This window comes from Strigops habroptila, chromosome 10 (genome assembly GCF_004027225.2).
Source record: "Strigops habroptila isolate Jane chromosome 10, bStrHab1.2.pri, whole genome shotgun sequence".
Lineage (NCBI taxonomy): Eukaryota > Metazoa > Chordata > Aves > Psittaciformes > Psittacidae > Strigops > Strigops habroptila.
In genome coordinates, this window is record NC_046359.1 from 4148330 (window position 1) to 4172632 (window position 24303).

Sequence of the window (24303 nt, forward strand, 5' to 3'; positions counted from 1 at the left end):
TAGTTTTATGTACAAGGGCTAAAATAACCACAGTCTTTCTTAATAATTCTGTTTTAGCTGCAATTTTCAAGGTTGGAGAAAAGAGCCAATAATGGTGTGAGAAAATGCAATGATGTTACAAAATGTTTATTTTAGGTGTACCAGAGTTTGGAAAATGAACTCCAGAAACATGTTAATCATCAGGACACCCTACAACAGTGCCAGACTTGGCTGTCTACAGTGCAGTCAGAGCTAAAGCCAACTACCTGGCCACCCTTCAGCTTGGCAGATGCAGTTAAACAGGTAAAAGTTCAGCACTTGAAAATGCTCAGTTATCCTTAATAAGGTGACTTCAGGTAAGAGCTTTATATTTATAGCAATTAGCTACCCTCTGACCTTCTCAGAGGGCTATGTAGCCCAGAAGGACCCACCACTGACGCTCTGCATTAGGTGGTCACTCACCCCTCCTTCCTGGGACTCTAGGAGGTATGTTATTGCCTTGCTTGTCGACACCAATGTAATAATTTTCTTTTGTCATGAGGAAACTTCATAAGGAGAGGTGAGCTCCTACAGGCAAACGTAGGATGATAATCAAGTTTTTAAGACTTACTCTTGTCTGTAATTCTGACAGAGCAGCCTTACCTAATAAAATAATGTATGTCTATGTTTCATCTTTTGGAAATAATAAGCTAAAGTAAAAACTCTAAAATGCACAATTGTAATAAAGTAGTATTTCCACAGTCTCAGAGTTTATTTGAGGATTGTTTTCCCTCAGGTAAAAAATTTCCGGGCTCTGCAGGAGCAAGCCAATACATACTTGGATCTTCTGTGCTCCATGTGCGATCTGTCAGATGCCACAGTGAAGAGTACAGCAACAGATATTCAACAAACAAAACAAACGGTACAAGATAACCACAACAACTTGGTTTTAATCCTGTTTAGAGCTTTAACCGCCTTGATCTATCCTCTTTTAAAAAGGTCGTATTGGGTAATGGTTTGAAGAAATGTCATTTATTATCATCTGAAGTATTTCTTTTCAAAATGGTTTTCTTTCTTTTTCTGCTTTTATAATTTTAATTATTTTTGTAATTTTTTTTTTTTTAATTGAATCCACACAGTGCCATCCAGGTAGAAATACAAAGACACACAACAAAAGTTGCTAAAGGTATTTAGGCAGTGTTACAAGATGTTGGTCTAAAGCCACACAAATATCTTTCTGTGGAAGAAAACCTGATCTGAATTATTTGTTTTCATAAAACACAGTTCAGTCTATTCTTCTTTGTATTTTATTAAAGCTTAGACATATTTTACTGTTATTATTTATTCAGCACTAGACTGATGTTCTTATTAGGATATACTAGTATATTAATTATAACCATAATAAAAAAATCTGATGGTTCAATTCATAAATCCGAGTGCATCTATTTCAGCATATGAATTTATGAAGTATACCTAAATGTTAAGTTTTAAAGGAGCTTAGTGCTTCACTTTAGATTAAAATTATAAACATAAGTTATTAGGAAAGAAACATTATGAACATTCCTGTTGTTGTAAACATGAAAATGTTAGTTTCATATACACAAACAACCAAACTTTTGAAACTACTTCTAACAAGAGTAAAAATCTAATATATAGTAACGGTATTCCATACGAGAGGAGCAAATTGTACAAATTCAGGTAATCCGTAAAAAAATGGCTGTCCAAATACTGAATAGTGAGAAGTCATCTAAAACATCAGAAGAAGATTCTCCTTTTATATATAAAGCAGTGTAACATTTTTATGAAATCACAGACAGTACAGTGCTGAGATATATTAAGCTGGTTCAGTGTCTAAACCTTAAAGATGCCCTACTGCTGTATTTGGAGCAAAAGAAGCTGTGTGACTATTGGTTTAAGGTGATTGATGGGCTCAGATCTCGTAAGCATTCTTCTTATTGGCATTTTACAAAAGGCATATAGGAAAAAATAACTAGACTAAGCAAATTACATGGAAGTGTTTAGTTTAAGCTTTTATTTGGTCATTGTAAAGGCATGTAGTTTACAGTCCAGCAATATTCTTGGCATGCAATAGACTAAATTGTACAACTAATTCGAGCTTTAACAGAAGGCTGAGGACACTTTGAAATATACTTGCTGCTCTCAACGGTAAATGAGATATTTTATTTTCTTTTTTCCCCCACAACTTTCCTTTGATAGGTCTGATTTTTATGACTTTTGAAGTTTAAGACTCTTTGTGGGTAATATTAGCCCCTTAAGAATCTAGAGCAGAAATTTGTTTTAGTACAGCATTGTGCTCAGAGGAGGAATGGTATTCATCCTTCATTCTCCAAAAATGAATGCCTTAAAGCATTCCCACTCCATTTCTTTTCTTCTAGATTGAGCAACAGATAATGCACTCACAGTATTTGGCTCAAGGCTGGGAGGAGATCAAACAAATGAAGGCTGAGCTCTGGATATATTTCCAGGATGCAGATCAACAACTACAGAATTTGAAAAGGAGACGGGCAGAGTTGGAGCTAAACATTGCCCAGAATATGGTACTCCAGGTTAAGGTAAGGATGCTTTGGGTTAAGAACAGAACATAAGGAAGAAGTTCATCCTGCAGCTGATAAAATTCATATTATATGCACATACTGCATACAATTGCCAATATGTTCTAAGCAAGAGCAGAGAAGTCAGAGGAAAGAGTGTTTCCTTATTAATGTTATAGGGTGACACAGAAAGCAAAACACTCTAATATTTTTCTGGCTTTGTGTCTTTTTTAACAGTATACAATTTTCAGCTTACTGGTCTGATTCGCCTTCACTTTTAATAAGCTAATTGCTGATCATAGTGGACCTAAAGATAAGTTCTGCAGCTTGTGCTTGCTTAATTCTTTGGTGTCAATACTTCTAAATTATTAGATTTATTTCAAAATTAGTTGAAGAAACTGTTCAATGTTTCTGGACTCTGAAAACTACTGGAGAATAGGTATGACAGAAACCCAATTTAATTTACCCTAAATAATGAGACAGTTGACTTCAGATCTTCATTTATTCAGCACAGAAGAGAGAATTTTTATGGCCATTCTGCACATATCATAAACATCAGTAAAGTAACAAGAAGAAACAGGAAAACAGATTATTTCTTTATTTGATGATGAAATGCTTAGGTTTTGCATTTTTGGTCTACAGTTTGCTTTCTTTTTCTGATATGCAAGGAGTTAGGTGAAGAGTAAGCAGCACTTCCTTTTCATGTCTGTTCTGCACAAGTGTGTGAACAAAGTGATAGCTCTTGAAGATACCTCAGCACAATGTGGACTGAAAGCTGTTACACTAGCTATCATTAGAGTCCAGGAAGAAGCACAAGTCTCTATTTCTTTGCTATTTCAGTCAGGAACTGTGGATTATTATGAAAGGCAGGCACCTGCTGTACTTTCAGATGTGGCAAGGAGTTTATTTTTTGCTTGAATTTGTCCTGGGAAAGGAAGCTGCCTAGCTCCATTTGAAGCACTCACAAAGAGGAATGAGGCAGAGCTGGGCAGTAGCATCTCTTCTTCAGAACCCCTACCAGCCCTCAGTGTAAAATACATCATCTCAGCAAAATTCTGGAGCTGGGCATGGTTGTTTAGTTACAGTTATTGGAACTAGAATTTGGGGAAAAAAAATATTTACCCTAGATTGTGCTGAAAAATATTTCATTAGTTTTAGTTGTCAGTATATTTTCCTTTTCTAGGGTTCTCTATGACTTCTTATTCAGTTAAAAATGTGTATGCAGATAGACTCGTACTGGAATTTATTAACTCAAGTAGCAATCATACCTAGATCATCACTGGCTTTGTTTCAATAATAACAGTGGTAATGGTCGCTATTATAGAAGTAGGAACAACACAAAATATAGATGTGGGGGCTTACTGACTCATGGACTTTGCTTCCTAATGGACTCAAATGGAAAAGGAAGAAAATGAACTAGAAACAGTGCTGGTAAAATGAATTCTCTTGAGACTCAGACTATCTTGCATGTTTTATGTGTACAGTGGGTGCTGTGCTAGTCCAGAAACCTGGACAGCAAGGTGTGACTTGATCGTGATTTCTGCTAATCACTGGTACTTGGAAACTGCTCTGGTTTGCTTTCTTGTCTGTAACCAACCTGTCCTCACCTGAGAAGATGGGGAGGAAGGTTAGGAGAGGGAAGAAGGCACATCTTCCAATTTATATCTGCACAGCAATTGCCTGGGCAGATAATTAGTCCTTGCACAATTTATTTCAGACTTTTTATTTAAGTTCCATCTTATAGTTTTGAGTATCTGTCACCATATTGGTTTTGATTTTTATCTTTTTAAGGAATTCAGCCAGAAGTTGCAGTCAAAGCAGTCAGCTCTTAGCTCTGTGACTGAGAAGATGAACAAACTAACCCAAGGACAAGAATCACCTGAACACAAGGAAATAGGAGAACTGAGCAACCAGTGGCTGGACCTCTGCCTTCAGGCACATAGTTTGCTCGTACAGAGGGAGGAGGATCTGCAGAGGACAGGGGATTACCATGATCGCATAAATGTAGTTGAAGTTTTCTTGGAAAAGCTCACAAAAGAGTGGGACAACCTGGCTAGGTAAAAAAGGAATAGCCCTTACAAAGCTGACTTGGTGCATAGATGCTGAAATCCTTTTTTCCATGCTTAATTAAAAGCAAGCCTCCCATATTAATTATAGGACAATTACTTGTATTAAATAAAGAGTTTGAGAAGCCAGATCTTCAGTGTTTGTCTTCAAGGCAAGTACTGATTGATCCCATCTCAGAGTATAGCATTTTCTCATATTTGAAGAATTTTGACAATTTTTGTTTGAACACTTTCGTTTGTTTACTGCATTTCATGTGTGTTTTTCATTGTGATATTGTGTTTTATCTATTAGGCTGTAATATTAAAGCTTAGTTGCTGCTGCTAAATAGTTGCAGCTGCTTTGTATAGCATAAACACACCAGCTGTGTGTAAAATTGTGAGTCTATTACTGCTGCTATCATTGTCATGGAACAAGATTCATTTCAATCTCACTACTTGCTGTTGTTCATATGTGCAATATAACCAGAATGTTCTGTAGTATTCATGTTAATTTGTATGGTCAGTCTGATGACCATATTGCAGATGAAAGGGAGAGAAATAAAAATATTAAACTATTTAATTAATATTCAGGACTTGTACCTTCAAAGGAATCTGAAAACTGTAGGTATTTATTTAATATTGATTTTAGTTTATATTGGGCTTATAATTCATCCTGACTGCTTTTAAAAGTCATGTCCTGAGATAGGATCTAATAATTCATTTCTGTCCTTTTTGATAACAGATCTGATGCTGAAAGTACAAACGTGCACCTTGAAGCCTTGCGAAAACTGGCACTGGCACTACAGGAAAGAAGATTTGCTCTGGAAGATTTGAAAGATCAGAAACAGAAGATGATAGAACACCTGAATCTTGATGACAAAGAATTAGTAAAGGAGCAATTTGGTCATTTCGAGCAACGCTGGACTCAGCTAGAGGACCTTGTCAAAAGGAAAATTCAAGTTTCTGTTTCGACTTTAGAAGAGCTCAGTTTGGTGCATTCCAAATTTCAGGAACTAATGGAATGGGCAGAGGAGCAACAACCTAGTATCTCAGAGGCTCTTAAGCAGAGCCCACCCCCAGATTTGGCTCAGAGTCTTCTCATGGATCATCTTACAATTTGCAGTGAGCTTGAAGCCAAACAACTTGTTCTGAAGACAATTGTGAAGGATGCTGACAGGGTGATGACCAACCTAGGGCTCAATGAAAGGCAGGAGCTGCAGAAAGCACTTTCTGATGCACAGCACCATGTAGCTTGTCTCAGTGATCTGGTTGGCCAGAGGAGAAAGCACCTGAATAAAGCACTGTCTGAAAAGACCCAGTTTCTCATGGCAGTCTTTCAGGCTACAAACCAAATTCACCAGCATGAGAAGAAGGTAACATTTCTGGAACACATCTGTCTGTTGCCAGAAGATGTGAACAAACAGATAAGGACTTGTAAGAATGTCCAGGCTAACCTGAAGGCCTATCAAAATGAAGTCACAGTGTTGTGGGCTCAAGGAAGGGATTTAATGAAAGAAGCAACAAAACAAGAAAAGAGTGAAGTGTTAGGTAAACTGCAAGAACTACAGAATGTGTATGACACTGTTTTACAGAAGTGTAACCAGAGATTGTTAGAATTGGAGAAAAATATGGTTTCCAGGAAATATTTCAAAGAAGACTTGGATAAAGCTTGCCACTGGCTAAAACAAGCTGATATTGTCACGTTCCCAGAAGTCAATGTAATGAACTCTAACTCTGAACTATGCAGCCAGTTGGCAAAATATCAACAGATTCTTGAGCAATCTCCAGAATATGAAAATCTTTTACTTGCACTGCAAAGAGATGGCCAAGAAATCCTACCGTCACTTAATGAAGTGGATCATTCTTATCTAAATGAGAAACTTAACATCCTCCCTCAGCAATTCAATACTGTCACTGCTCTGGCAAAAGAAAAATTATATAAGGTTCAGGAAGCAATTTGTGCTAGGAAAGAGTATGCCTCTTTGATTGAGTTGACAAGTAAAGCTCTGACTGAACTAGAAGATCAGTTTATTAACATGGACAAAGCTCCAGCTGCTGTTTTAGTCAAAGAAGCTGTGTCACTCCAGCAGGCCTACAGAGGTGTCTTAGGTGAAGTGGTGAGCCTTGGTGCAGCAGTGGATGAACTAAACCAGAAGAAGGAAGCCTTTCGAAGCACTGGCCAGCCATGGCAATCAGATGAGATGTTAAAACTTGTTACACTGTACCACAAGTTGAAGAGGCAAATAGAACAGAAAATCAACATGTTGGAAGACACGATAGAAGCATGCCAGGAGCATGAGAAAATGTGTATGCAATTTGAGGCACAACTAGAGGCAGTGAAGAAGGAACAGATTAAGGTAAATGAAGAAACACTCCCAATAGAAGAAAAGTTGAAAATATACCATTCTCTGGTGGGCAGCTTGCAAGACACAGGGAGTCTTCTGAAGCGAATAACTGAACATCTAGAAGCTCTTTCTCCTCATTTTGACTCATCTGCATGTGAGACAACGAATCAACAAGTGCAGTCTTGGCAAGAGAAACTGAAGTCTTTGCATGCTGCCATTGGTGACACTGTGATGGAGTGCGAGAACAGACTCGTGCAAAGCATAGACTTCCAGACAGAAATCTGTCGCTCACTTGACTGGTTGAGATGGGTGAAAACAGAACTTAATGGAACATTAAGTTTGGACCTCAAACTGCAAAGCATCCAGGAAGAAATCAGAAAGGTTCAGATACATCAGGAAGAAGTGCAGTCAAGCTTGAGAATAATGAATGCACTAAGCAATAAAGAGAAAGAGAGATATATGATAGCAAAGGAGCTGATACCTGCTGACCTAGAAGACACTCTTGCTGAGCTGACAGAACTAGACAGTGAAGTTCAAGAAGCTATACACACAAGACAGGTTAGTGCACCCTTGTTGTCATTAGTTTCTCTCTCATGAAGCTGAAAAAGATGGCTCTGTGGCTTGATGTTTGTAATCATAATGAAAAGATTTATTTTAATAATCCCATTGTCTGGGGTTTTTTAATGACTTAGGTTGTGGCCTGTTGACATGGATGACTTGGGTTGGGAGTGGAGGGGTCTGGTGGGGAAGGCTTCCTTAATATGAATTTATATCTGCATGTAGAAGTGCAAACTCATTCAAAACCTACTTTCCTGTAGTCTCTCTGGACCTGTATTTTAGATATAGTGAAGGGAAAAGAAAGCAAGCACAGGCAAAATCCAGACTCTCAGCAGAGGATATTTTTATGGCTGCTGTTTTATGTCTGTGACCCTCTGTATAATTTCCCCTTTTATTTCAGGCTACCTTGAATAAATTATATAGCCTCTGTGAAAGATACTACCAAGTGATGCAGATAGCAAATGACTGGCTCGAAGATGCTCAGGAATTTCTACATTTAGCGAGAAATGGTCTTGATGTTGAGAACTCTGAGGAGAACCTAAAGAGCCACATTGAATTTTTCAGCACAGAAAGTCAGTTCAGTAATCATTTGAAGGAGTTACAGGACCTTGTATCTGAGATAAAGCCCTTTATCCAAGCCACAGCAAGAGAGCAGCTAATGCAGAATGTAGCTGCATTGGAGGAAAAGGCCAAAGGGACAAAACAAGAAGCCAAAACCCGGCAAGAGCAGTTGCAAAGGTATATTAATCTTTTTAATTTTTGTTCGTATCACCTTGTTAGTGATGAAAAAAATATCACAACATTGATTTATGTAAAATGTTTGTGCTACTGATGAGAGAAGCGGATATTGGGATTCAGAGCTCTTGGATTCTGTTTTCTCCTCTGCCACTGGCTAATTAGATGTGTGATCCTGAGGAAGCTATGATAAAATCATATGAAGTTTGGAACAGTACTGAGAAAAATAGTAGGGCATAATTGTCCCATATTCCACCTGGCACAAGATCTGCCCAGAAACAAATAAAATTGAAGTAGACGTTTTGAAGTAAATGGAAATACCTTTTAAACCAGCATAACTACGTTACTTATTATTCCTGAATATTCTGGATTCCAAAAATTTGGGTGGGTTTAAATGCATCCTAAGCAAAGTCACTGAGGAAAGATCAAACAAGGGCTGTTAAATGCGCAGCTGTGTCTGTAAGGCACAGCTGAAAATCAGGAGCATATGCTTCTATGTATGCTCTTTCTCAAACTTTCTTTTCTCTTAGTCAGTACTGTGTAACAGCAAAACTAAGCAGTTATATTGAAAACTAGGTGCAATAATATTGCTGATTTTTCAAATAGTTTTGTATTGCATTAAATTGTTCTTTCTTGAACTATGTTTGTTTAAGGTGTACTTCTGAGTGGCAGGAGTACCAGACAGCAAGACAGAAGGTTATTGAAGTGATGAATGAGGCTGAGAAAAAATTATCTGAATTCTCAGTAGCTAAAGCTGCTTCTTCTCATGAAGCAGAAGAGAAATTGCTAACACATAAGGTAAGGTACTGAAAAGTATATGAAATCCTTTTCCTTCCATGAAAATATATGTATGTTATGTGGGTCCCTACCTGTGGCAACCTGAGTTTGAGTTTTTAGATCTTTTCCTGTAGCACTTTACTGTCATAGCACACCAACGGGTGGTTTGTGTTATGCAGAACACACATTTTATTTGTGGGGTGGCTGAGACAGATATTTTTAATCACTCTTCTGCTTAATATCTGTCTATGTGCCTATAACTGTAGAGAACTGGAAGGATTCAGAAGGTTCCTAAAAGCCTTGGGTACATAAGCCCCAAAATTGTGTACCCTACAGAAATTCAGATTAATAGAAATGTCCATCTACTTTGGATCACATGTAATAATTTACTAGGACAGGAAGAGTTCGGGTTTAATATTAATTCTTGTTTAGTCTAAAATTAAAAAATGTAACTTAAAAGAATTACTTTCTCCTCTAGTATTTAGGGCGTTAATCAGTTGCCTTAATATAGGCAGTTAGTGATACTGCAGACATCCTGCCTGGTCTCCGGCTATGTCTTTGTGAAGGCTGGAATCTTCCCTAAGAGTAAAGTCATGTTTATCAGCTTCATAAGAATATGCTTATACCCTTGGACATCTAAAATTTCATTAAATATAAACATGACATAAACGTCTGCTTAACCCCCTGAATTGCTTCTTTCACTTTTCAGACTCTAATAGTAAAGTATTTCTTTGTGTGAGAAGGGTCCTGAGTACTATCCATCCCTTTTGAGAGGCTAGCAAAGTAAGCAAGAAAAAATCTGATTACACCAGATTGCTGCTTCTTCCAGAGACTTACATTTTGGACATAGATTACATCCTCTTTGTCTTCAGTGAATGGAAGTAGCTCATCTGCCTGCAAGTGTGTTGAATAGTTATAAGTTGTGTTGTAAAAGTAGAAAACTGTTCATTTTTGCTTTTTCAGACTCTTGTGTCTGTAGTGAATTCTTTCCATGAGAAGATCACAGCCCTAGAAGAAAAGGCTTCACAGCTGGAAAAAGTTAGCAATGATGCTAGTAAGGCAACTATAAGTAGATCCATGACAACAGTTTGGCAGCGCTGGACACGGCTCCGGAATGTAGCCCAGGAACAAGAGAAAATTTTGGAAGACGCAGTGCAGGAATGGAAGGGCTTTAATGATAAGGTAACTTCTGGTCTTGGTAAATCCTCTTTTCTTAACTGTACTAAGGTTTTCACTCATTATACTGCCTTATTAATCATCTAGTAATGAAAGCTGATAGCAGGAATAGCAGTGATTTTTCTCAAGTCAGACTAAAAAAACTATGGAAGACCTAGGTTTAGAACAACTGCCTTCAAGGTTTGCACTTTTTTTCGATATGCATGCATGTATAGTAAATACAGAGTGCTTTTGGTTTCTGGTGGTTCTTCAGAATCTTATCATCTGTGTTTCCCTTCCGCAGATGATGTGTTCTAGATTAAATCAACCTCTTTTATTTTTCTTTTTTTTTTCCCCTGAAAAGTATAAAGTTGCTATTTCTAAATTTATGCAATGTTATCACTGCCTGTCACTGCTCGCTGATCATGTGTCTCTTTTCTTTATATCCTTCCTGTCTCTCTTTATCTGCCGTTGTCCATTATTTTATGCTCAGATTTCAGGTTCTCTGGGAATGAGAATAATCGTTTTGTTAAATGTATCACATATGCCAAATACGGGTGTACCTTGGGGTAGAGCTCTAGGTCCTATGGCAATAAAGATAACAAATGCTAAAAAATACGAGGAACCACTCACCGCTTGCCAAAAAAGTCCCTTATCAAGTCCTAGTCCACTGTGAGGACCTAGCTAGATCCAGCCCATTAGAGTATAGATTTATATCTGCAACAGAGACTGTTGCACAAGCCCTATACCACAACTGTTTTACAGCATCTAAATGTACTGCACTGGGTTTAGCACCTCTTGGTATCAATTATACTAGCTTCTTTTTGTTTTCATTATTGCCAAGACTGCATTCCTTTCCATAGATTCAGAAAGCCACCATAGCAATAGATGAGCTACAAGGTCGCTTACCAGAAAGCTCAGTAGAAAAGGCATCCAAGATAGAGCTCCTGGAACTCTTGGATTACCACAGTAGTTTCCTTCTGGAGGTGGAGCGCCAGATGTCATCTTTGGGCCTGCTCAAACAGCACGCTGTCAGCATGCTTCAGGATGTGGAAATAAAGCCTCCATCTCAAGAGGAACTACCAGTCATGCAAGAAATCAAAGCAATGCAAGACCGATGTCACAAGTAAGGCAATATTTTAAGATTCACTAGAAAAATGGTACCTTACAATTCGTTAATAAGAGTTTATGTATCATTTTTGTTATCATTAACAATGACCACGCTTAAGTATTAGTTATTATAATTAAGTGCCAGTTTAACTTAAAATTATCATTAATTAATTTTGAAATATGTTTTTACCATTATTTTTAATTTCCATCAGGAGGAATATGCATGTTAGAATGCATATTTCTTCCCTTGTATAATAATAGTAACTTATGTAAAATGTATAAACTACATTAAAGTTAAAACTGATTTTAAACACTTCTGTTGCATCTCACTATTAGCAGTGACCTTTTATGTTTTTCTATCCTAAGTTTAGATTAGTTTACCACTTTGCATTGTTGAAGCACTTAGGCACCAGAAGTAGGTACTGTATAAAATTTACAGTGGAATTTGGTGCATATGCAAATGAAACACATCTCAACATTTCACTTTGTGGTTATATAAGTGTTTATCTAAATCTAAAATGTTTCTCTGCCATGTAAAACCAGGAAATTTTATGGCTAACTTTCAGGACTCATATCCACCTCATAAGTGCACTAAGGTGCCATTAACTGGATCTCCTAAGTGGGAAGAGGAAAAGAGACAGAGAATGAAAAAAATGTAAAGCCTGCACCTAGCCTGTACAAAGTTCATTGTGCATGCATAACTGATTACCCTGTAGAAAATGTGTAGATATTAGCACTTCCATGATTTTAGATTTCCCTTAGAATTGGATTCTAAGAAATAAAGTCTGTGATGATCTCATGCTCATGTAAATAAGTCATGATTTGGCTATGGAAGGTTATACAAATACAAATCAAATATGGGAACATCACAGTAAGATTCATGTCATGTACTTAAAAGCTACAAGTACTCCTGTAGATCTTTTACAGAGCCAGCATGAAAACAGATTCTGGTTTTTACTGGCTATCCAAGTTCTTGACGGAAGTATGGAAATTCTGTTTTAGTGGAAATGTGGAGATAGGTCCCTGGATCAAAAATGCTGTTCAAATGTTTGATCCATGCCTTATCCCAGGTATTTTACCAATGCAAATCCCATCAATAGGAGCGGAATTTATCTCATGCTGTTTTAGATTATAGATATCCACATCTGAACTGATTAATTCTCACTCTATAATTAGTGGAGAAATAGACAGGTATAAGATGCAGATTTTTTGACTTATTTTAGAAGTTTCTTTTACAATGATGATGAATCATCCTAAATCATGGCCTAGAATTGCCTGCTTCCACCACTTCCTCTGTGGTGGTGAGCTTAGGTGTAGGTTGTAAAAATCTGGATTTCTTCAAAAGAATTGTGCACTTGATGTCAAAATGCATGAAACTCCTAATTAAAAGGAATGAACTGAAGAAGGAACATGAGAAATTTAAGTGTGCTGCTTTAGTAGTCTGTTGCAACACTTTTTATTACTGTGGCTAATAATTATTTTCTCTATTATTCAATATGTTTTGACAAAGCAGTGTTTTTTGATATTGCTTAATTCTTCACAAATAGTTTTTGTTTGTTTCTGAAGTATGCAACAGAAAGTGAAAAAAGGTGTGAAGATGGTGAAACAGGAGCTGAAGGAGCGTGAGGAGGTTGAAGCAGAGATTAATATTGTGAAGTCCTGGATCCAGGAAACAAATGAATATTTATTAAGCCCTGACGCAGAAGTGGATACTCAACTTCAGGAGTTGCAGGTATTTCAAATTTATCAATTTCTAAATTACAATATTTATCTTGTAATCTGCTAGTGAATGGTATTCAGTTCAAAACCACCATGAATTCAAATTAGACAATATTCGTTAGTTTTTGAGTAAGCCACTAGACAACTTCATAAATCATGAAGTAGCTGATGGGCTGTAATACTTTATTTTAAAGATATTTAAAATATATTTAAGTATTTGCATTTATTCAATTTTACATACTAGCATATTTTTGAGTAATTTTTTTCCTCATGAAAAATAGGAGGGAACTACAGAATGTGAATTTGTGACATTTATGTGTCATTTATATCTCAGCAGTTTGGGACAGGGAGGGAAGCAACAAAATAAAATAAACTAATTTCAGTGGAGATGCTGAAAACTTGACGTTTTCAGTATACCTGTGGTCACACAGGAACAGAGAACTGAACAGACAGTCATAAATGAGAATCCAGGGAATCCCAAGATAAAATTCTTACTAATGATCTAATTAAAAAATTGAAAGCAATTGGCCTTGTTGCAAACAGCATGTAATGTCTGCCATTGCTAAGTTTACACAGAGATGTTTTTTCCATTGTTCTTAACCATATTGTTTTTCTGTCATTAGTCTCTCCTTGGTGAAGTAACTACTCATCGTCAGGCTGTTGAAAAAATGGCTGAACAACAACAGAATAAGTACTTGGGACTTTATACCATTTTGCCTTCTGAACTCTCTCTTCATTTATCAGAAGTTGGGCTGGCCCTTGTAAATGTACAGGACCAGGTAAAGCATGGTAGATAGATGCATTGCAGATCTGTAGCCCTTCTTCAGACTTTATAACTTAGTGAAATACAGGATCCAAGTGTGGTCAAAATGCAACAACATAGAATAGTTTTATTACCTTCTTCCTTTAAATTAAAGTAAGTTGAATGAAAGTTAATTTCCTTTCAGGAGGAGAGATTTCTGGTTACTGAATTTAATTCTTCTTGTTGACAGATTGAAGCCAAAGAAAGAGAAACTCAGCAGATCAAAACATTGAATCAAGAGTTTGGTCAGAAAATTCAGGGGATAGCAAATGAACTAAATGCCATTCTTTCCAAACTGAAAAAGAAAACAAATGATATAGCACAAGCTAAAATTGAGCAAAAGGTAAGAACACTTCCCTTATTTGGTTGTACCATAAATTTTTCTGAACTGGGACACTTCATAGCACAGTTGTGTATGTGTGGACTTGCATGACACATTTTTTAAATGCGGTTCAGCAGAACAATAGATAGAAGTAAAGGCTGACTGATGAGATTTTTTTAGATTATATTCTTTGCAAATTAGCCCTTAAAGGGACTTAAGTGAGTAACAGAACTTGGAGGACGTAGCTGAGAGTAAGAGCAAGTCAGACAAATTTATGCTGTTCCCTCTAAATAATGAGTATTACTGCAATCTGAGAAAGTCTGAGAGGCTCCCAGGCTGCTCCTTATTCTAGTCTGTACTGGAAAGACCATAGTCCATCGCATATCATTTGGCGCAATGAGGTAAAGTATTAGTGCTGCAGTTAAGGGTAATGCAAAGGACTCTTGATTCTTTTTGTAGGTTTCAAATGAAAATGCAAGGTTTTTATCACGCATTAATGAATAACTGCATATTTCTGAGTTTGTAAGGATATATTTTAAGACAGCAACAAAACTAAACCCCTTTCCAATAAAAAATTCTTGTCATGGCAATGTATGTTGACTACTCATTTTAAAAACAAACACAAAAAGATGGCTAAAAATGATTTAATGCCATTGTGAAGTGACTCAGTCTTTTGCTATGGTAGGGGAAATGATTATCCATTTCAGCCAGGAAGTCAGAGAAGTAAGAGTAATAGCACATGTTGAAGAGATGACCAAACATCCTGCTGTTCTGCCTTCCTGCTTAGACAAGCATTGTTGGTTTCCAGCCAGAATAAAAACAGAACTATGCAAACTTTGGACAGGGTATAAAAGTTGTGAGTTTGACTAGAAATAATCAAGCAGAAAGCAAACACTTCCCGGATCGGTAATTTTCTTGTTTTCCTGTCTAGATCCTCGGTGAAGAGTTGGACAGCTGCAATACAAAGCTTTTGGAATTAGATGCATCAGTCCAGGACTTTGCAGAACAGAACACACCACTGGCTAAGCAGCTGGCGAACAGGATAGCGAAACTCACTGCATTGCACCAACAGACTATACGGCAGGCTGAGTACAGAGCAGCCAAGCTCAGTCAGGTATGATCTCAAATCCTTTCTTCTGTTTCCTTTCAGAACTTCTCATTTATTTTCCTGTAGTTATGCAGGAAGGGACATTCGTTGGTACATCTGCCTATCATACTTTCTGCCTAGTCAGAGCTTGCATCACACCTCAAAGAGAGGTACAGGCGGATCAGATCAGGAGGGTGGAATAGTTGTGTTATGATGCTTAAACATCCTCTGCTGATGAATCATCTGCTGGCTGGTTCCTCTGGTGCCCTGAAAAGTTTATAGGCCTTCTGACAAAGAGTAGCATGCCAGGAAATAGTATCTCATTGTACTTTTCAGGGCCTGGGTCTTATCGCTGTTACCTATATTTGCAGCAATACCAAAAAACCAAAAAAAAACCAACAAAAAAACAAACAAGCCAAACCAAAACAAAACCAAAACTAAAAACTTCTGTTGAATTAGTCACAATCTATAGAGGGTGGATATAATCTGTAGATTCAACAGGTTCAATAGAAAAGCCTAGATACAATGGCCCTGATAATGCATTCAAAAAGATGCTTCGCCTGCAGTTCAAAGTCCCTGATGACTTTTTTCCAGAAAAGGGAAATATAACCCCCATTTTCAAGAAGGGGAAAATGGAAGAGCCAGAAAAACTATAGACGAGTCAGTCTTGCCCCTGTGCCTGGCAGGATCATGGAGCTGCCTGGAAACCATGCTAAGGCACATGAAAAGCAATGAGGTGGTTGGTGACAGCCAACATGGCTTCGCTAAGGGGAAATCATGCCTGACCAATTTGGTGGCCTTCTATGATGGGGCTACAGAACTGATGGATAGGGACAGAGCAGTTGACATCATCTTCCTGGACTTGTGCAAAGCGTTTGACATTGTCCCGCATGACATCCTCGTCTCGAAACTGGAGAGACATCAATTTGATGGATGAAACCTCAGTGGACAAAGAATTGGGTGGATGGCCGCATGCAAAGAGTCATGGTCAATGGCTCAATGTCCAGCTGGAGACCAGTAACGAGTGGTGTCCCTCAGGGGTTGGTGTTGGGACTGATCCTGTTCAACGTCTTTGTCAGTGACATGGACAGTGGGATTGAGTGCACCCTCAGCAAGATTGCCCATGACACCAAGCTGTGTGATTCGGTTGAGGCACTGGAGGGAAGGGATGCCCTCCAGAGGGACCTGGACACGCTTGAGAGGTGGGCCAATGCCAACCTCATGAAGTTCAACACAGAGAAGTGTAAGGTCCTACACCTGGGTCGGGGCAATCCCAGGCACTGCTACAGGTTGGGCAGAGAAGAGATTCAGAGCAGCCCTGCAGAGAAGGACTTGGGGGTGTTGGTTGACGAGAAGCTTAACATGAGCCGGCAGTGTGCGCTTGCAGCCCAGAAAGCCAACCGTATCCTGGGCTGCATCAAAAGAAGTGTGACCAGCAGGTCAAAGGAGGTGATCCTGCCCCTCTACTCTGTTCTTGTGAGACCTCACTGTGTACAGTTCTGGTGTCTTCAGCATAAGCAGGATGTTGGAACTAGATGATCTTAAGGTGCTTTCCAACCCTAACTATTCTATGATTCTGTGATTCTATGGAGCTGTTGAAGCAAGCCCAGAAGAGGGCCACGAGGATGATAAGGGGACCCGTATGAAGACAGACTAAGAAACATGGGGCTTTTCAGCCTGGAGAAGGCTGCGTGGAGACCTCATAGCAGCCTTCCAGTATCTGAAGGGGGCCTACAAGGATGCCGGAGAGGGACTCTTCATCAGGGACTGTAGTTGTAGGACAAGGGGTAATGGGTTTAAACTTAAACAGGGGTAGTTCAGGTTAGATCTAAGGAAGAAGTTCTTTCCTGTAAGCGTGGTGAGGCACTAGAATGGGTTGCCCAAGGAAGTTGTGAATGCTCCATCCTTGTGGGTGTTCAAGGCCAGGTTGGATGGAGTCTTGGGTGACATGGTCTAGTGTGAGGTGTCCCTGCCCATGGCAGGGGGGTTGGAACTAGATGATCTTAAGGTCCTTTCCAACCCTCCCCATTCTATGATTTGATAAACTCTTTCTTAGGTATTTTTTTGCTAGTTGTTATCCCCAAAAAATCTAGCTAAAAGCGAATGTGTTTTCTATGGTTTTGCTGTCAATACCCTGATAAATGAGTTCTCTTTTCTGCATGCATAAAGAAGCTTCTGTAAGGATTGAAAACTAAAACTGTTTCATTATTCTTTTTTTTTTTATTTCTTCTGAAAAATTGTTTTTAAAAAGAGATAGAAAATTATTATCAAAGTAAGAGTTCAGTCAAAGGTACTTTGTGAAGGGATTTAAGGATATTTTTGTTCAGGAGGAAGAAATCCACTTCCTATCATATAAAATGATAAGTAAGGCAAGCTGTATGCAAATACAGTTCAGTCATCTAGGGTTTGATCCGTGGTTCATAAAGGAAAAATGCATGAAAATCAGTGACATTACTCCTTGTAAGTGAGAATTGGAACTAAAGAGTACTTTGCTAAACAGAAATTGGATAATTGGAAAGTAGAGCTTTTTTCCTGTATTTTGAAAGTGAAGAATACAGGAGAAAGTGCAACATTTCTCTCTTTGGAAATATGACAGACCAACTGGACAAAGCAGGTTTGGTTGGTTGGGTTTTTGTGGGTTTGGTTTTTTTGTTTGGTTTGGTTTTTTTTTTGTTGTTGTTTTGTTTTCTAAAAAAGCTGATTTGGGGAATGACATGGAAAGAGACAAAGAAAAATAAAGAATGACATAAAGGAGGCTTGGCGTAAGCCACAAACTTCAGGGCAAGAAAGTATTTTGGAACTTAAATGCGAGGCTGAAATATGTGCAGGAAAGGTACCCTCTAGCGATATATTTGAGCATCAATGCACTCTCCCAGTGTGACTTACTTACATTCTTATAGTGACTTTTTTCCCCTGAAATAGATATGCATGTTACTGGAAGCAGACCTATTCTAATTCCATAAATACAGAAGTAATTAAATTATATTCAGCAGTAAGAAAAAATTAAAACAATCCCCAAGTTAAAAACAGTAAATAAAATTGATTTTGTCATTCTTTGATAACTGTACAGAATTACATCTTAGGCTTATGTGGGTTTTTCTTTTATATCCAGGCTACTTCACACTTGGAAGAATACAATGAGATGCTGGAGTTCATATTGAAATGGATTGAGAAAGCAAATATTCTAGTGCATGGTAGTATAACATGGAATTCTTCCTCTCAGCTTCGTGATCAGTTTAAAGCTTACCAGGTGATTATATGAGCTATGATGTCTAAAGGGCAGTGTGTAGAAGTTGTTGATTTCTAAGCAATGAGGGTGTTTTAGACCTTTTTTTCTCTTCTTTTCTTGAGGAAAAAAAAATCTTTAAATGCTAGGTTTCTTTGACTGTTCCCCCACGTCTCAAAGATGATTCATTTTTTGGGACAATTTCTTTGATGACTGAAATTAAGATATATTGTTGAGTAAAACTACATGATTCAAAATTAATTTCCATTTTTACTCAAGTACCTTGGCTTCATAGTAGCTTTTCATTGAGTAGTGTGTCTATACATCATGATTCTATCACACTGAGTACCTCATTGCAATTGATATTCCTTTAAAATTTTAGCTAACCAAAGTTTAGCTAAACTTTGTTTAGCTAAAAACTTCCAGTTTAGGTTTGGCTTTTGGTTTTTTTCTTTTTCTTTCTTTTTTACACTGAATTGGGATACCCTTTGTTCTCATCTGGTGAGTTTCACACCAAATGTTCTTAAACTGATACCCAGTGGATCAGTTTCTTCCAGTTGCTTCCTGAACATCTCACACCAGAATCATTTACTGTCCCTATGACAGTGTGTGGAATGTGTAAGTGTGGGATCAGTAGAGCAGTTTAAGGTTGAAGTTTGCCCACTATCACATGACCACGTGGAACAAATCAAAGCACTGTAAGATTATCATGTCTCATTAATGCCAAAATAAGACTGCATTAATTATGGGGTTTATACATACATTAGTTAATTGTCAGCTGTCTTCACTTACACTGGGGCAAAGTAGAATGTCACATTTTCTTGTTCTGGATAGGAACCTCTAGGCAATTTATCCTGAGGATAGCTGGGAGATAGCATTTCTGATTTGTTTTTGCTATGGCTTTTTCTCTACTTCAAAATTGATGAAGATACAGGCTTAAACACTGTCATTCCACAGAACGCTTCAGTAGCCATGCTTTAGGCAGTGTTAATGACTACTGCCCTGCTATAAAATTGCACCCAAATGCATTCTGCTGCTTCCTATTAGGTATATCAGACTTCCAGAACAAATTCTATCCACAGATTGTGTATGTCATATATTTACAGGCAAGTGAATATACTAAAATGAATGCAAAACACTAAAATGAAGGGCTTGGTAAGTACAGCTGCTCAAGCTTTATGACTTATTCTTTTGTTTCCTGGTCTCCATAAGCTGAAGTACTTCAGCATACACTCAGAATTAAGCATCTTGCCCAAGCCTTACAGGAAATCAGGAGAACTTAGTCATGTGCTTACAGATGTGTACAAATTGAGGAGTTTGTAGAATGGGAATATACTTAAAGATGCATTTAATCCGAAGTTCAACTCTGGCATTCGGTTTGTTCATATCTCCATCTAGACTATGCTTGATGAGTCCGGCGAGATTCATGGTGACCTTGAGGCCATGAGTGAGAGGATTGAGTATCTGGCAAGTGTATACTGTACTGAAGGCATGTCACAGCAAGTGCTGGAACTGGGACGGCGGACAGAGGAATTGCAGCAGGTTATCAAAGTACAGATACCAAATCTCCAAGATGCTGCCAAGGTATATGAAAGCAGTTTTTCTAACGCTAGCTGACAGCTAGGGTGCTGTGTGCATCATGTTTCTGAGACTATTAGCAGTGCAGGTTATCTGTGGTCTATAAGGGGCATGATTGTGTCGTCTAAAGTTAGGTATCTTGTGCCATTTGAGATAATGCCTTCAGGTGCTGTTCCAGATGGGACAAGATTCCTGCAGGTCCTGTCTTATCTGCCCGTTCTGGATAGATGGGGATCATGGTGTCTCTCAAATGGCGCTGAGCACCTGTGTTTAGATACTTGAAAAGTGTCTGTGTTGGCACTTTAAATACTGTGCCATTTCCTTTATTCTCTTGTTTAAAGATATCTAAAGCCTTTTTATATTAATTCAGATCAGTACTGGACGAGACCTGGGTTTCATAATGTAAGACTTACCTCTACAAGAGAGCGCAATAAAAAGAATGAACATGCTTTTTCATGTCACTGGCATTTCTGCTCAGCTCTTCCATATAGGTTAATGTAAATGTGAATTATGTCTCTGAAGTGCCTGAGGGCGTGGTAAACTGGTGCAAGACACAGGGAGAAGCGCAGAAGTCTTTTGTGCTTTGCTTGCTCTTACGGTAAACCACAATATATGAGCAGAAGTCTTTTATTATTTTTTATTAGTATTATTTTTCATAGAACAAACCAAAGATGTGTACACAAGCATAGTAGAAGTGAAACTTACTAGCTTCATTTCTCAAAGAAATATTGGAACAATTGAATAAACTATTTGTAAATTCTTACAAGAAAACATGGACATGAATAGAAGCCAACATGGATTTATGAAGAAAAAAAATCATATCAAAAATGTCTGATTTAATGTGAAAGTAATAGATTTGTATATAAATGTACAGTATGTCATATATCTTGACTTTAATAATGTTTCACATGATATTGTTATTAACAAAGCTAGTGAGCTTATCTAGTTGAAAATTCAATGAATAGGTGTAAAGGTGGCTAGAAAGCTTTTCTGGTGTGTGGTTATCATCGGTTCACAGCCCTTGGGCTGTAGGGGTTTGTAGCATTCTCCCTTGGATCTGGTAGTATTCAGTATCTTCATTAATGAGTTGGATGGTCATTTAGAGATCATGGCTTTTGGGATGCTTAGAAAATACCAAGTGTACCTGAAAAAAACTAGGCTGTTAATCAACAGAGACAGGGGCTAATTGTTATGTTTAGATAGGAAGGACCAGAAGTTCCAATGAATGAAGAACTAACTGGCTTGATGCACTCTGTTGAAAGGTCTTAAGTTTAATAAAGCAGATCATGGAAAAATGAGTGAACAATGTCATATCATTGTAAAAAATCCAAAATCCAAACACCATGCAGAATATGAAGTACAGAATTGTAAGGTTTGTGAATTAGTCCTTTTGTTCTACCTATTGGTCACTAATGAGGTTTCATCTGTATCCAGTTTTGCACTTGAAGACAGATGAAGAAGACTTGGAGAAAGAACAGAGGATAGTGATGATTGTGATGTGTGTATAAATTTATAGAAAAGATGCATAAAAAGTTATCCTAACATGATGTATTCAGAGAGAATAAAAATAATTTGTTCTTCGCATCTGTTGTTAATGGGGTTGTAAGCAGAAGACTGAAATTACAACAAAAGGCAACTTAATTTCACACCATCAGAAAAATATATATGCAAAAGGAGAGTACTGAAATAGTTGAGTATGTTGTCTGTAGAGATAAATGGGACTCCGCTGCTAGAGGTCTTTAAGAACAGTCTGTAAACGTAAGACAGTTATGTCGTGTCTTGTTACAGGAAGATGACTAAAGGACATCTTGAGTTCCTTTCTAGGCCTTGAACTTTATGAAATTAGCTTTGTAAAGTACATGCTGTATTTGAGATTGAGGAAGTAACTTAAAATAATAACTCTGGCTTTGAGATCTCTTTTTCTAGACTGTCATATGACTGGTATTTTTACCCAATATTTTAAAATTCATTTTTAAAACTATGAATTAATTTTGGCACTGTATATAAGGGACATAGCTACAAAATCCAGACAGAAATGTTTATAGTGTTGGAGTTTTTTTTCCTGGGTTTTTTTGGTTTGATTTTTTTTTTTTTCCTTCCTTATTTATCCCTGAATCAAATGTGTTCTTTTACAGGACATGAAGAAATTTGAAGTTGAGCTGAGAGCCCTGCAGGTTGCTCTGGAGCAAGCCCAGGCCACACTCACCTCTCCAGAACTCGGACATCTGAGCTTGAAAGAGCAACTCTCTCACAGACAGGTAAAAGGCCAGGACCTGAAAGTTAGCACTTGAGTAGTGTTATCTAACAGGAAGAACAATGAATGCTGGTGGGAGTGATTGTGATGTTTCTTAGGAGAGTGATAATTTGGGGCTAGACTCTGAAACTACTGCCAAAGGAACAGGAAAAATCATTCCCTCAAAGGAAATGGTTGAAGTGTAGTCCTTTCTGAGTCTGTACTTAGGTTGATGCAATTCTGAGAAATGTACATCCAATCCAAGTTTAATCCATATTAATAATAATAATAGTAATAATAATACTAATACTAATAGTAATAATAATGAAGGTCAGTTCATCCAGTGATGAATGAAGCTCAGTGCATCCAGTGCTCTTATCAACAGGTTCTTAAAGTGCTTGAAAAGGAGGTCTAGATTGTTATTACCATTTTGCTGGTAGAGTTGCAATGAGATGGTGTGTTGCAATGTCCCCCAGTAGCCAATTGGAAAGCTAAGAGAAAATTCAGTTTTTCTTAAATTCGGTTACCTTTCTTGTATGCTTAGTTGAATTACCTCGATATTGCTGCTTTCTGTATAGCACTTGGCCTACTATAGAGATGTGTCAATTTGTTATTTTTGATCTCAGTCTCATGACAAGAAAAATGACCAACATTATAGCTTTCTGAGTTGCTTAAGAAGTGTTTCTTGCTGCAAGCTAATACAGAGGTATAGCTGTCTTAATCTGCTGTGGAAACTAAATGTCAACAGGTCCACTTTAAGGTTAAAATGTGCAGGATTTGGAAGGAAGGTAAATTTGCAGAGCTTTCACTTTTGATTAAAATATGCAGTCTTCATTCTAGGGACTTGCAGTCAAATTTCAGAATGTGTTGTTGAAGAGTGTAAGTGAAACACATCACCCACTGTAAGAGTAATGGAATATGGAGTTTATGTTGTTGTTTATGTGTATTCTTTGTTCCGGCTCTAGCAGGTCTCATAGTATGACTTTATTTTGTACAGAAAGAGGCTGTAGCCCCTGCCTACCTGTTTCACCAGACCGATAGTGGGTCTTGGAGGCTGCCTGGCTGGCACGCAGCCCTCAGGGTACCTCTAGGTGCTGACTGCACAATAAAGGCACCTTTGCCAGCAGTATAGGGCCTGCCAGAGAAGAGGCCTCGCCTGTGACATCTGAGAATAGGCCTTTATACCAACTACCTGTTTAGATTATCCACCATATGTCATGAAGGCACAGAAATAAAGAGCAAACCACAATCCTCTCATCAGCATGCACTTCAGACCCACTTAGCTGTCTTAATGCATATGGTATAGGGGAAGGGAGATGATCAGTCTCTTTATCCCTGTTTGCCACATACATTGTCTAGCTGAAATCTTTCTCTGACGTGCTAAGGCCTCTTTCAATAACTTTGCCTTTTTTTTTTTTTTTTTTTTGGTTTAATTTTCTTTAATCATTTTTCCTTTTCTACCTGTAAATATATTAACACCCCCCAGTGAAGCTAAAAAGAATGCTGGTCAAATCTATTCACCAGCCATTACACTTAGACCCTTCTCATGCATATGAACAGACAGCTTGAATGGACGTGAACGGAATAGAGACTATTAACAAAGGCATCCAGTGAGTGATTATTCAAAGAAAAAGATTTCTGTGTAGCTGTGTTTCTTTCTGTTGATTGCCTTTTGAATTTTAAACAACGTTTTTAGCCATGGTTTTTATTTTCAAAAGAAGGCTGTGAACACAACGGGATTCATTTGCTGGTTTGAAAACGTACTTCTGTCTCAGCAGGGAGTTCCACTTGGATTTTAACATTAAAATATGTGTATAGATAAATGATTCCTATGCTGCTTTGATTTGTGGATTTTGTAAAAATATTTTTTTCAAATATGTTAACAGAAATATTTTTGTACTTTGACACTTAGAAATAGTTATTACTATGCTTTTTTAATTATTTTTATTGCTACTATATGGGCTTTTTGGTTAATATTTAGAAGAGTGCTCATTTCAGAATGAGCAACTCCAGACGAAGTGTGTTCTGATTATATTTGATTTAGAAAATAGATAATCAAATTTGTTTGCTTTAGTCCTTGAACTCATCATTATTTTTCTTT

The 24303-nt window shown here is 37.7% G+C and overlaps 1 protein-coding gene across 14 annotated transcripts in view; it reads left to right on the top strand.

The window, feature by feature from the left end:
- Positions 1-24303, top strand: part of SYNE1 (spectrin repeat containing nuclear envelope protein 1) — a 296964-nt gene that overhangs the window by 163886 nt on the left and 108775 nt on the right. For all 14 annotated transcript variants that reach the window (XM_030498895.1, XM_030498904.1, XM_030498900.1 and 11 more), the window contains 16 exons: positions 136-282; positions 755-880; positions 2355-2531; positions 4302-4567; positions 5298-7458; positions 7859-8196; positions 8847-8991; positions 9934-10152; positions 10989-11251; positions 12802-12967; positions 13578-13733; positions 13947-14099; positions 15010-15192; positions 18278-18415; positions 19790-19975; positions 22105-22227. In XM_030498895.1, coding sequence (XP_030354755.1) covers positions 136-282; positions 755-880; positions 2355-2531; positions 4302-4567; positions 5298-7458; positions 7859-8196; positions 8847-8991; positions 9934-10152; positions 10989-11251; positions 12802-12967; positions 13578-13733; positions 13947-14099; positions 15010-15192; positions 18278-18415; positions 19790-19975; positions 22105-22227 — 4947 coding nt within the window. The remainder of the gene's footprint in view (positions 1-135; positions 283-754; positions 881-2354; positions 2532-4301; positions 4568-5297; positions 7459-7858; positions 8197-8846; positions 8992-9933; positions 10153-10988; positions 11252-12801; positions 12968-13577; positions 13734-13946; positions 14100-15009; positions 15193-18277; positions 18416-19789; positions 19976-22104; positions 22228-24303) is intronic.